Here is a 14,732-nt window from a genome sequence, read left to right as displayed (position 1 = left end):
AACTATGAAACTACTAGGGCAAAACATTGGGGAAACACTCCAGGACATTGGTCTGGGCAAAGATTTCTTGAGTTAAACCAATTTTTAAAAATTCTCAATTTATTTGACTATTTTGAGAAAACTTGGATTGGGGACAATGACTATGAGTAGTGAAATCCATGGAAAAATGTATAAATTGCCTTGTTCCAGAAAGATTAAGAAGCATCCTTCAAGGACATCAAAAATACAATAGAGCACACATTAAAATAGAACCTAATTAATTAATTAATTACAAAAAGAAAAAGTGAGGTTGGGGACTAAAATAGGGTTGAAAATAAAGCTATCCACATTGAACGGGGCACCAGTCTGATACATCTGGAATCTTGGTTTAGCTGTCCTGGACACAGCTAAAGGCAATGATCAGTTATCGAGGTAGGGTGTCTGATCCGTGTGCCTCACCCCTGACCTGGCTTGCTTTCCTCCTCCACCGGGCTGCTGGCCCTTACAGACTATTACTCCTTCCTTATATTATTCCAAAGGGAGAGGAGAGAAGAGAATCAAACCAGGCATTTTTGCTGATTAATAACATTTTAGGTTTTTGGTTTTTTTTAAAGCAAGCAAACAAACAAACCAAAAGCAAACAGAAAGTTGACTGGAAACTAAAGTGCCATATCTCAATCTTCATATCCTTTGTTTTTCTTTTTGTTTGTTTGTTTTGTTTTTTTAGACAAGGTCTCACTCAGTTGCCTAGGCTAGAGTGCAGTAGTGTCATCATAGCTCACCACAGCCTTGAAGTCATGGCCTCAGTTGTCCCTCCTGCCTCAGCCTTGTGAGTAGCTGGGATTACAGTCATGTGCCACTACATCTGGCTAATTTTTAAAAAATTTTTTGTAGAGACAAGATCTCTCTATGTTGCCCAGGCTGGTCTCAAACCCCTAGCCTCAAGGGATCCTCCCACCTCAGCCTCCCCAAAGTTCTGGGATTATAGGCATGAGCCACTGTGCCTGATAGCTTTGCTTTTTATTATAAATATTGAAAGTCATATTTCTCTTTTAATTAAGGAGAATTCTGGCATCGCTCACTGGACTTTAGGAATTGAACTGAGTTATCCATGTTAGTAAAATTTGCCACCTATATAATCTGGGATATAAACAAATTTCTAAAAATACTGTAAAGGAGGAGACAATTGAATAAATTGAACAATTAATGTAACTTGCAAATTATTGAGGGTAAGCATTGAAAGAAATACTTGCCTTTAAATATTATATATCATATTCTTTTTCAGGTATTTATTGATGACCAAATACCTAGCTACAAAACTCCACATAGAAATGAAAAAGGTTGAGACTTGCTTAAGGTAAAATGATTTGAAATACAATAGGACCTATTTTTATTGTAATAAGCATAAAACAGTTGATATTTGGGTTACAGTAGGAGAAAGAGAACAAGAAAGAACAAAGAAAGTTCTAGGCCAGGTACAGTGGCTCACTCCTGTAATCCTAGCACTCTGGTAGGCAGAGGCAGGAGGATTGCTGGAGGTCAGGAGTCCAAGACTAGCCTGAGCAAGAATGAAACCCTGACTCTACAAAAAATAGAAAAAATTGGCCAGGTGTGGTGACACACACCTGTAGTCCTGGCTACTTGGGAGGCTGAGGCAGGAAGATCACTTAAACCCAGGAGTTTGAGATTGCAGTGAGCTACGATGAAGCCACTGCATTCTAGCCAGGGCGACAGAATGAGACCTTGTCTCAAACAAAACAAAACGAAACAACTCCTGAAAGGGGAAGAGAGAAAACTTGAAAAGCAAAACCAATGTTAAACAGAAATAAGAACTCAGTCAAGGTGCCTAGGCCTGCAATTTGATGTGGACTAATTTTCATTTTCATGGATACATTGGAAAATCTAAAATATTTTAAATATATTTTAAATAAAAGCATCAATTTAGCTGGAGCAATCCCCCCACACACACACAAAATCAATTCTGTGACCTGTAAATAATGTTTATGTTCATTCCTAGTGGGAAACTGTAAAACAGATTTTATCATCATGCTTCAAAGGATAAATAAGTCAGTTAAATATATTTTATATAGGAAAAAAAATACCTTGACAGTGTCCTTTTAATTTGATTATTTGCCTCAGTGTTCATAAACGAGGATGGAAAACAGATGCCAGAAAGAAATATGGGCAGGGAAGAAGAAATAGTGAAGGAAATCAGGTTAATTAGAATTCAATCAAAATTTAAGAAATGTGTAACTCTAAAGACTGCCAAAAATAGTCTGTGTCAAAGCACCAGACACTCTGGAAGGCATTATGCTTCTGAACTAGCTGGTTATGGAAAAAGAAAATTATTCAGTTCAGGAAAAGATTATAATTTAACTGATCACAGAGTCATAAGAAGAATAATTCAGAAACTCCTCCCTTTCAATTCAGTTTAATCTCTGAAGACTTAGGAAATGTAGTAGAAACAGAACAAAGAGAGTACGTATATAGATGTAGCTTATATTCTAGTGAGGACAATTTAGATTTGTTTTTCCAAGTAAAATCTGACATTCCTATGAAAAAGGGAAAAAAATAAAACTTTCTATATGAAATCTCTGCTATAAATGTCATTTCTAGTAAATCTCACTATTTTCATTTTATGTCCCTCATTTATATTTATAGGAGATATCAGCTTTTGGCCTTATATATTTTAAGGGAAAAAAAATCTATGATGATGGATTTTACTCTCATGAGAAAATGCCCAGTTTCCAGCAGTACCTATCATAATCACTAGAAATAATTATGAAGTTTCCACTGTGTAAAAGGCTTTCCACCAGCTTTCTAGCATGAGTCATTGTGAAATGTCCTTATACAGCTAAAACACCAAATATATGACTAAGTAATAAGAAGACAATATGTTGGCAATGGTGGTGTATGTGTTTGCACCCACACGTTACAAATGTTTGAAAATGAGTCATGCCCATTTCTGAGAATGGCAAGTGATCCAACTGATATTTCTACACAGCACATTAATAGATGGTCTTGTAGATACTGTAGCCACTTAGCATTAGCATTATTTCAGCCTGCCTCTCAGAGTTACAACTTAAACAGATAGAGGAATGTGGCTTCAAAACATGAAGAATAGGCTTTTTAGCAATGCAGCACACAAATTTTTCTGCCTGTTAACAGAATGACAGGTAGACATTTCTCAAACTTGTTCTGTCACACTAATGAAAAGGCTAGGTCCATCTGAATGTATTATTTTCACCAAAGCCTGGGCAGGGAGAAAACCTTTGCTGTTAGGCTCTGGTGTACGTTGTCCCTAAAAGAAATTCCTTATTGAACCAAACATTATATTAATATTTACATGATTGTCCTTTATTTAAGATTTATCTGGTCATATTAGCTAAAATAAATACAAAACAAAACTTTCATCTCAAATTTTGCCAGAGGAGAAATAGAGAGAGGAAAAGTGTTCATCTGTCATTTGAAATATCTATTCAATGATACTATGACCTGATTAAAATATATAAAAGTATGTACACAGATGTTTTAATATGGAGAGAAAAGAGCAAAAAGAAATTAATATAGTAACTGAAGTTTTCTTTCACACGTTATAATGGCGATATTACAGGTGAATTTTCTCTTCATTTTTTTCTGTGTTTCCTATAGCAAACAATATTTGTTTTGTAATATTGAAAGCAATAAAGATGATTTAAACCCAACTATACTTCTCTGAAATTTTCATTTTGGAAATAGAATTTTCCCCCACATAAGACATAATTCTAGTGGGTAATAGAGCTCCCGGCTTCGCAGACATACCTTGCTGCATGGAGCAAACCAGTAAACAAGAGCCAGGAAGGGCAGTCCAATGGCAACGGCAAGGACCACAAGAAACTTGACCGCCATCGTCTGCTGCCGTAAACCAGAGAGGTTCTCATACCATATAGAGAGAAGCTGCTGTTGGCAGTTTGGATGAGCTACAAACTAGCGGGGAAGTGACAAAACATTTAACAGCTTGATTAAAGAAAGGTTCAGTATAAACTATTTTCACATGTTTTAATATTCAGTTCTGAGACTTCCCATAAATAATATTGTTAGAATTAAAGCACAAACATAAAACATCTAATTAACAGGCATCAAGCAAGATGGCAAGAGGTTCTAATATGTACTATATAAATTTGAAGATTACAGTTTATCAAACTTTTCCTTTATGGCTTTCTTTGAAAGTATAGAAAACTTTTTGAAATTTAATATTATAACAAGATTCATCAATGTTTTACATGAGGGCTTTTATGATTATTTATATTTTTTTCCTCTCAAAGAAGTGAGGTAAATATCTTACTAGCCCAACTGGCTAAATACTTTTTAAAAAAATGCTTCCTTTCCTATACTGATCTAAAAATGCCACATTTATTTCACACTAAATTCCCATTTGTATATGGGTCTGTGTTTAGACTGCCTATTCTGTTCCATTGATACCTCCTTTTATTTTTGTGCCAATAATTCTTTCAATTAAGAAAACTTTAAAAATTCAATTTTTATTCTTCAGAATTTTTCTATTCTCACATATTTAGTTTTTACAAATGAACCATACATATGACAGAGTTATTTAATCTATAAAAAGCAGCAACCTGAGATAAAAATGGGTAAAAAATATTAAAAGGTTATATAAAGGAACCACACTTGAGTCTTAAGGATGGTTAACCTTGAAGTTAAAGCAAGGCACAATGTTCACTCGGAATGGTAAAGTTTATAATACCCATTATGGGTGGAAACTGGTACACCTTTTTTGAAAGGAAACTTAGCAGATGTTTTGAAATTTAAAAATAAAATTTGACATATTAATTCCACAATTATGAATTTTTGTCTACAGATAAAACTCATGCAAATAAGCAAGCTATATAAACAAGTATGTTTACTGTACAAAAAAATAGACAAAAAATCTTATAACAACAGAAATCTAAAAAATATAATAAACATTCTTAAATAGTAAACTGTTTAAATGAATATAGTAATACAACAATGACGCCTTTAAAAAGATGAAGTGGACATTTATTGGCTGATATGTGAAGATGCCCAAGATAGAAATTTGTGGAGAGATACATAAGAGTGGTTAATTACTCTCCATTAAGAATTAGAAAGATTTAGAGGGGGCATGTCTATACAGCTGGAAAACTTACCATGAGCATGTATTACTTTTGTTAGAAAATCTACCTTTAAAAACATTTTAAAAGATATTTTATATAACTTAAGAAAGCAGCCAAGTGGGTGGAGGAGGCCACTGCATGAAGACAGAGACTAAAAATATTGTATTCCACAAATAAAGATACAGCTGGAGGAAATTCAAAGGTACTAAGGAAGAAATGGAGTCTTAAATAATGACGTTTCAATCGTATAACAAATGTAAAATTTGAATGAATAGTCTTCGTTCAATCATTAGTGAAGTCAAGGAAAGTGGCAACCACTGCAAAGTTCTGTAAAAGTAAGTCTAGATTTTAAAGACTGGCAACAGGGTAGGTTAAAGTGCCTCACAACTAGATAGACGCTTATGATTCATTAGAGAAACTGCTTAGTGCAACTGTTAATTAGAAAAACTCAGGTCAACTTAACAATAACAACCCTTTATCCTTATTTAGCAACAATAAGAACTGGAATAACGTAAATGGGCTTCATGCCTGACCTTACTTTTTTTACTTCATATTTAATGGCAAGTTTTAAACGGCTGAGATTCGGGCGACCGTGATCACCACTGCGGAGCGTTTCCACATCCCCGTTGAGAATGGCCTCGACTTCTTCAGTATTTCTGCACAAGTCAAGGAGTCCGACAACAAAATCCTTGCACTGCATTGACAGTTTTTTGTAGTCATTCTAGGAAAGACGAGCCAAAATAAACACAATAATGTAAAAGTAGCACATTTTATTAGTTAGGTGGCAGAATTTTCTGCGACTTAAAGGATCGTACACTTCAAGAGAAAAATTCTACTTTTGATTTTACTGTTCTTTTAACATATTTCAATTGTTGGTCTGCTGACTGACCTCTAAAATATTTTAGCACCACAAAGATTTTTTTCATACCCTACAAAAAGGAAATTTGCCTAAAATATAATCAAAGATTTTAAAAGAGAGTACACTGTGCCAAACTTACCTGTTGATTCAGGAGAAATATAAAATAACCAACTGTTTCCATAGCATGATCATAGCACTTTGTGTACATCGTATTCTTTGTGGTCACAACTTTATCAGCTGGCCACGTAACGTACATTTAATAGATCTTTGGAAGGCCTTGTAAACTGTGTTGGTAAACTTGAGAAACGTAGAACGTTTAGAAAGGTTCCAAAGGAAAGCAAGCACACGTAGATTACCTATTTGACACATCGTTATCGAGGAAATTTATATGCCAAGCACAGGGTGAAAAAATGAAATCCAGATATAGAATCTGCAAATTGAGATTCTTCTTTTTAGAGAAAAGAAATTATAATGAAAATGTTTCTGTTATTGTAGTTTCATAGGGAACATTAGAGAGTGCAGGTCACATTCAGATCACCATAAACTCATGTCATTCTTCCATACAGCATCTGTTGACATCTTCATTCAGGTCTTTCTAATACTTTCTCCCTCTTACATGAAGGCCACCTATAACCACATGCTAATCTAGAAAACCTACTAGCCAGAGCTTTTTTTATTGTATTGCAGGAGCATGACATTATCACATTTAATCTTAACAATAATCTTTTTTCTCTGTCTTCTTTTTTTTTTTTTTTTTTTGAGACAGTGTTGCCCAGGCTAGAGTGTAGTGCCACAATCATAGCTCACTATAACCTCAAACTTCTGGGCTCAAGTGATCCTCCTGTCTCACCCTGCTGAGTGGCTGGGACTACAGGCTCATATCACCACACCTGACCTTATTAAGAGAGGAGGTCCCACTATGTTGCTCAGGCTGGTCTCAAACTCCTGGCCTCAAGAGACCCTTCCACCTTGGCCTCTACATTTGGCCTCCCAAAATGCTGGGATTACAGGCATAAGCCATTGTGCCTAATCTAGAACGTTTTTTTACTTTTATTTTTGAAACAACTGGGTGGCAAGTAGGGTAAATATTATTTCTCATTTTGCACATGAAAAAACTAAGGTTCCCTGAAGTCACACAGTTTCAATGGCAGAGTTTGTTCTTAAACCCAGTTTTGCAGATTCAAACTTAGTTGTCTCCCCTTCCTAAAACTATCTGTATGTTGTAGAATGAAAAGATCCCCTTGGATGCATCAAGAGAGGAAGATGCTGGAAAAATGTGTGTGGTTCTGGATGTCAGTTAATAAGGCAATACGTTGGGGTAGTCTATATGGAGCACAGCTCTATACTGGATATGTTACGTTTAAAGCACCTACTTGAGCTCCTCTCTGTAAATCATGCCAAAAGTGAACTTCAATACAGTTTAGTAAGCTAAACAGGCTACACTTTGCTTCAGGTCCAAAGAGATTCTATAAAATCAAATTGAGAAAGCAAATTGTGTCTTAGCTGAGAACAGCTCAAACTATTTCTAACCAGGTATCTGGTTAGATAGTATAAATAGGGTTACAAAGAAGCAGCTTTGCCCCTTTCCTAAAATAGTCAATTAGGGTCATGGGGACAAACCTTGAGATCTGTTGTCCATGTACATCTAGACCTAGATACACCTGTAACCAAATCCCCACTCTTCAACTTACTTGCCATGGGACCTTAGATTAAGTTAGAACCACTCCATGAGGTAGGTGCTGTTATTTACTCTTATTTTACAGATGAGAAAACTGAGGCTTAGTGAGTTTAAATAAGTGTTGAAGAGATCATGCATAGCAAGTCCTTAGCACAGTGCTGGGCAGTTAGCAAGCATTTGATAAAGTATAACTATTCTATTTTATATCATCAAAGGCAAAAACTGAAAACAGTCCATCTCTTGACATTCACAAAATACCATGGAGCTATGACAAAATTAATGCTCCTGGCTTCTCTTGTATGTAGAGCTCAATTATAGAAGTATATATTATTAGTCCATTTAAAGGCAGCAAAGTAAGAGTCAAAATCCGTGCTCTCTAGAATTCTAAGCAAGCTCGGGTGAAATCAGATATTTAAAGAGAAAGTACGATTTTTCAATATTGGGGTAACAGTAGAAACCACAGGGACTGAAAAAGTAAAGTGCAAGAGCTTTGTGGTATTTAGTCCTTTAACCTAAACATTTTTTCTAATTTGCTGCTAATTTCTAAGGAATATTCTCAAGCTAACACACCTATTTTAGAAAAGAGGGAGAGAAAGAATAAGACTGCTTTTAGAAATACACTTTTTAAAACTTGAAAATCCATTTACAAATGTATTCATATTTTAAGTTACTGACATTAATATTAATTCATATTTTAAGCAATTGATATATCAACTCACTTAAAATAAAATATTGGTAATAGTCCATCAGCCAGAACATACACACACACACACACACACACACACACACACACACACACACTTCCATACCACTTATATAATGTTGGTTCCTTGAGAAGAAAAATGAAGCTGACGGGTTGATTTAATTCAGAGTCAAGTCTTTGGGTCACACACCTGTACCATACATTAATAAATTAGAAATGGGTGCTCACCTACTAACCTTCCAGTTGAAAAGAGATGACTGAGAATAGGCTAATAGAACAGAGTTTAGAGACTATTTTAAAAAATAAAAACATTCCTGTTAAAATTATCTTCTCAAGGGGCCATCTGAATTGACTTTTGCATAGTAGAGGAGATGTTATGATTTGTGATTTTAATCTCCAGCTCTCCTTTCTACATAAAGAATGAAGTCTACTTCATAGAAATTAAGAGGGTGGGGAAAAATACATGCCTTGATCCTCAGTAATCAACTGTGGGCTTTGGAGAGGGCAGACCTGGGTTTGAAACTAGGCTCAGCCACTGACTAGCTATGTGACTATGGACAAATAATGTAATCCCTTAAGGCCTTAAAATTCTCATGTGTAACATGGGGATAATATTAGTACCTACTTCCTGTGAGGATTATACAAGATAATGAATGCCAAGTTCTTGGCACAGGATAGTACTAGTCAACGTTAATTATTATTGTAGTTTTCATTGTTTCACAAGCAACGTCCAGGTCTGTTCAGCCCCTCATCACACAGCTATGCTAACAAATATAAAGGCATGTTGGGGTCCCAGGATATCACCTAAAAACATATGGAAAACAAAGCAATTATTCATTCATGCATTTCACCAAATACTCTATGTACCAGTGTTGTGATAAATACCACAGTCTTACTAAAACGGGAGTTCATAAAGTGAGATTATGTACATGAAGAGTGAGATAAGTACATATTATTATCTATATAGTGATGAATTGGCCAGCCTTGCTTCTTGGAACCAAGAGTAACTCTGAGCCTTTCTTGCTATTCAGGATAAATGTCTCTAAATGGCACACTGATTGTTGAGTTCTGTCACAGCTGACGTGGTGACGATTGGCAACCATTTATAGAACACTTACTATGTGGGTTGTGAAGACCATAAAAATTAACCAGACACTATTTTACAGAAAAAGTGGACAGAAATGGAATAAAGTTTCAAAACAATAATTGAAGAAAAACATTTTCTTCGCTATGTCAGATGCTACTGCCTTTTTCTGTTAATTTGCACCATCAGCAGAGGCTGCTTATTTAACTTAATGTGGAGTTTGGTAACCAGCTTTTATTCTCCCCTTTATGTAGGAATTTTCAGGTCCCATTGAAGCTATGAAGCTTGGAGAGCAGTGGTGAAGGTAAACAGGTAGTTTCAGGGACTAGGGTCTCTCATAAAGCAGATTGTGGCACTTAACTTCCCTTCCTAACAATTTACTTGTCATAGACCTAAAATTATTCCAGAAAGAGATTTTCTCTGCCCATATATTTCAAACTGCAATAGGAAAGTCAAAGGGAAACACACATACACACACACACACACACACACACACACACACACACACACACTCTTCCATACCACTTGACTGCATTTGTTTGGGTATCCGTCTCTCTTAATAGACTCAAATATCCTTCAAGACAAGGATTATATACTATCCATCTTTGTTTCCTCCAAGCCTAGAATTGTGTGAAGCACATAGTAGGTAATCAGAAAATTCTGTTGACTGATGTAAAAAAAGGAACATGGCTGGGTACAAAACATACCTGGATCTGAATTCCTGCTCTGCCACTTAATAAGTGTACCATCCTGGAAAGTTGACTTCATTTTCTGGCCTTCTCCTAATTTCTCCTAATTATGGAGAACTTAAATGCTACCATATCATAAAGTTAGAGTGTAAATAACTTAGAACAATTCATAAAGCTCAACAAAGGTACATTTCCTCCTTTCTCTTTGATCAGGCACAAGCCCTGCACTTCTGGAGCTGTGATTCTGCCTTGCAGGCTACTTTGCAGGTATCACAGCTAAGTGATACCCTTTGTCATCCTGTTAAGGTTTGATACTGTCACACGACCTTTCTGCTAACAAAAACTACTTTTTAACACAGCCAGTTTCTTGGAGGATATTTATCTTTCGAACAATGCCAGACATTTTTGAACACTATACACCAGAACATAGCAACAGTTTAAAAACAGATACAGCAGAAGTTTCTCTACCCTTCTTCCTCTTTCTCAAAGTCAGCAGCAGAGGCATCTGGAGGGCCATGTGCACATCTGCGCACAGACCTCTAGGAAACCATAAAGGAGCTGGAAAAGCTCCAGAAAAGCTGTCTATCCAGAATGACAAAGAGGACAATCCCAGCTATATAAAAGAGGTGATTTTAGGGGGAATAAAAGGAAACATTGTAGGTTATTACAAACTAAAATGTAAACAGGTTCAAAAAAGGGTTTAGAGACATAAGTCATAGGTACAAACTGAGATACTAAAAGGAAATTAGGGCTTCAGAGGAATGCATTTGCTGGCAAAACCATTCCTGCTATTGATTTTCTTGTTTTTTTCAGTTTGTTATTCCTTATGTGAGCTTAGACTTGAGTCAAGGAGAGAAGCCAGGAGTTTTGCTGTCTTTCTTTAGTATCAACGCCAGTTAAGTTCTGGGTTTTCTATTTATTTACTCATTTGTATTTGTTGCCAAAATTATTCTTAATCCAATTTTTAAGCTTAAGGTGACTAAGGACTCATGCTACCAAAGCCTAAAACTATTGATAAAGATTTGATATAAAAATTGAATTTAAATGGGTTAAAAACTTTTGAATATGTTTTTCCCTATTCCCTTTAAAGACCTGCAAACCCCCAAGGCCTATTGGTTTTATTCTTTTTCCTGTGTCTCCACCTAATTGTTAGATTTCTCTGCTATGGTCTGGTGTGTCACCTCTTCTTGGAGCCAGCTACAGACCTGGTGACATAAGTAATAAGGCAATTTATTTGGCTTAGAAGATTCAAGTCATGGGCTAAAATTGGCTGAGAAACTAGCAATGCTTGTGGCCTCTCTTGTTAATGGACTGTGGATTATTATAGAAGGGGAGAATTTGGAAGGAGCTTAGAAAAGCTATCCATTGGAGCTTATTTATCTTAATGAAAGTTTTCAGTCTCTGACTGTCATAAAATAGATTAGGTGTCTTCAAACACAGATGCTCCAAGGGCTGTAGAACACTGATTATTTTAAAGGAATCAATTTCCAGATCCTCAGCTTTCCTAAAACTGATTTCCTTGAAAATAGATCTTTTGTTCTTTTACAAAATAATTTCCCACTTTCACCCACTCATGTACCAAACGATAGAGAAATTCCCCTTTAACAACTAGCCCAGGTACTATAAACCCCGAGGGGCTTCCTGTATTTCCCCACCTTAATTCAATTTCTGTTGAAGATGAAGCTTAGTGATAGAAATGCAACACTGGCTCATGTTGGGATGTTCTGAATGCCGACGTATGGTGCAGTGTGGTGAGAGAAACAGGATCATTTTTAATGTACTTCACCTCTTTTTTTTTTTATTCAAAAACATTTATCAGTCCTTCTATAGCACAGATTTTTTGGAGGCGGAAACTAAGGGTGAAATTGATTATTTGGCATGAGTCAATAGCAATTCAGACTAAAGAATGTCACCGAAAAATAGAAGGCAAACAATATACCAGGTAACAAAGTCATGATTTTATACCTTTCTTGCCTGACCTCCCTACCATCAGCCAAGGATAGGGAAAGACCTGAAATATCATATCAATTGTCATTAGACAACTTACATGAAATCTCTCTTTTGGCCTACAGAGTGGCAAAGCTGATTTCAGGATCCTGATTGATTTTTAGAGAAAAACATTCCCAAGTAAGCAGATAGAAGTTCCCAGGCAGGTAGAAGAGAATTGCAATGAATCCAGCTGTTTGTCATCAGAAGAATGGTACCCAGAGGGTAAATATAAAAGCTAAAGATGAAATCTCAAATCAAAGGCAGACTAATTATAGAAACAATTCCTAGGCATTTTTTTGTCTGAGAACACAACCAAGTTTCCCAACAAGCAATCCTGGAAAGAGTGTATGGTTTCCACTCAGGATAATTTGGTATGATGGGTATTCAGCTAGAAATCCAACAGGAACAGAGATAGTGACTAAGAAGGAGGGTGAACAGAGTTGGAGAGACTGAGTAAGATGCTCTGGAATATGAAGCTCAAAGTCATGTTTGTGTGACAAAAGACTCCAGTTCTGGAATTCAAAACTGGAGTACCTGATAAATCTGTATAGCGAGAGAGTCCTTTCATTGTCCTGATGGTAACACAATGGAATGCCTTCCTCCCAGAGACTGAGAATTGTCCATACTGGACATGCAATTTGATGTCTGAAAAGTAACAGAGCATGTGATGCATGTGAGGGATTGTTCTCTATGCCCCAGTTGATTAGGAGGGTGTTTCTGGAAATAGCAAAGGATCATTCATGGAGGAAAATGGGAGAACACTTTCATAAGAATATGAAAGGAAAATAAAACCAGCCTTAAAGGCTGATGAGTGAAAGATCATGGCAAATCAAATTAGAACTGGGAAGGAATTCAGCCTCAGAAACTAGAACCAATAAATGATTTGAGGGTCTTCCTATGAAAGGGAAAAATACCAGCTCATAGAAAGAACTCACAGCTACCTCACACACGACAGGTACAAGCAAGTAATGCTCAATGCCGAGGAAGAGGCAAGGACCTGCACTCACCTCTTCATTTGCCAATTATTGTCAAAGAATGCACACTTCCGAGTGAGAGTCCGGTAAAAGCAGAGAAAAGAAGGCACCAGTAGGGAATATTAAATACAAAACATTTGCATTTTCATGTATTTAAATATAAATGATTCTTTTAAATTATTCTTAATACTCATCTTTCAGATATATTATTATCTTGAATAAAAAGCATCTCAAACGGGCAAGGCAGAAAAGGTTAGTGAGGATGATTCTTTTAAATGTGACTTGGAATGGTTTCTAGGACTCAAATTTTCACAGGACCTTGGCCAAAACTCATGGATAAAAATTTATGTGATTTCTTTCAGATTCAGCATTTGTAATTCAGTAAGAAAATTATGAAATCATCTCAAGAAATATTTTTCCCAACTATAATCAACTCTCTTCTAATTTTATTCTATAAAATCTTTAATAATTTATATATCCTATTAACAAAGACTAAAATAACATGCTGGCTGCCATAGCAAGTAGTTTTTAGCTATATATGTGTGTGGTGTGTATATAATTATATACAAAAAAATACACATTTTTTTCATTAAATATAGCAAAAATGTGAACATGAGTAATCCCACTAAAAATGCATTACCAATAAGAATTGTGTCATATAGTTAAAATTTGTTTTTCAAAATGTGTATATATTTGTTATTTTGAACAACTGGGTTCAATTTATGTGGATTTGATCAAATGTACCAATAATAGATATAATGGTAACTTTTCCAGAATATTTCTAATATCTAGAGCCTTATGATCACAGTAAATAAAACAAATTCTAATTTCATATATACGTGTTATATGTTTTATCTATATATATGATATATATGTTAATGTGTATATAGTTGAGTTTAAGAGACTTCACAACAAAAAGTTATTACATTAAGAATCACATTTGTGGAGGAAATTGGACTGGAAGTATAAGCACAAGGAGAAACAGGAAAGATGCAGCTATTCTGAACGTTAAAGAAGAGGTTGTTCACTTATTTTAAAACAGGTGAAGGTGGGCATCAAATCATTATAGCATTTAGAGTCCCCTGGATATATCTGAAGAAGTAATTTAAGAGTTCTATTTTTAAATGGCAATATGTACACCATGCAGAAATTATATCCCTTAAAATACTTAACTTACAAAAGAAAAAAATGAGCTGTCAATTTTAAAATGTGTAAACAAGCACAGAATTTTTCAAATATCTTTCAGGTGAAAAAGAAGCAAAATAATTTGAAGACCATGAGCAGGGAGGATTCCCTGTGGCCAACACAATCCCCCAGGTCTCTGAGGTAGCCCAGGCCTGGGTTGTCCAGCCTCTGTGATCTTTGCTTCCTGAGACTCTAAGGGGCTTGACTATATTAAAAAAAAAAAAAAAAGACTGGCAGGATATGTGTCAGCATATTTACCCCTTATTAGTGTGTATTTCTTGGTGGCAACATTAGGAATGATTTTTAAAATTTTATTCATTTTTAGATTATTATTTTCTAACATGGCTATATATTATTTAAAAATAAGAAACAGGATGTTATTTTTGAAGGGTAGAAGTAGCACATGTAGCAGGAAAGCTCATCTCAGAGACATTAGCTTCTCTAGCCCTGCCAGGTGCCACCT

General features: G+C 35.6%; 1 protein-coding gene across 1 annotated transcript in view; it reads right to left on the bottom strand.

Annotated features, from left to right (window-relative positions):
* Nucleotides 1–14,732, bottom strand: part of TRPC6 (transient receptor potential cation channel subfamily C member 6) — a 57,241-nt gene that overhangs the window by 28,312 nt on the left and 14,197 nt on the right. The window contains exons 4-5 of the mRNA XM_045556927.1: nt 5,647–5,829; nt 3,781–3,945 (exon numbers count right to left, since the gene is read on the bottom strand). Of these exons, the coding sequence (XP_045412883.1) occupies nt 3,781–3,945; nt 5,647–5,829 (348 nt within the window). The remainder of the gene's footprint in view (nt 1–3,780; nt 3,946–5,646; nt 5,830–14,732) is intronic.

This window comes from Lemur catta, chromosome 7 (genome assembly GCF_020740605.2).
Source record: "Lemur catta isolate mLemCat1 chromosome 7, mLemCat1.pri, whole genome shotgun sequence".
In the NCBI taxonomy this organism is placed as follows: domain Eukaryota; kingdom Metazoa; phylum Chordata; class Mammalia; order Primates; family Lemuridae; genus Lemur; species Lemur catta.
Note: the sequence above shows the minus strand (reverse complement) of the source record. Positions and strands in the feature narration are given on the sequence as shown.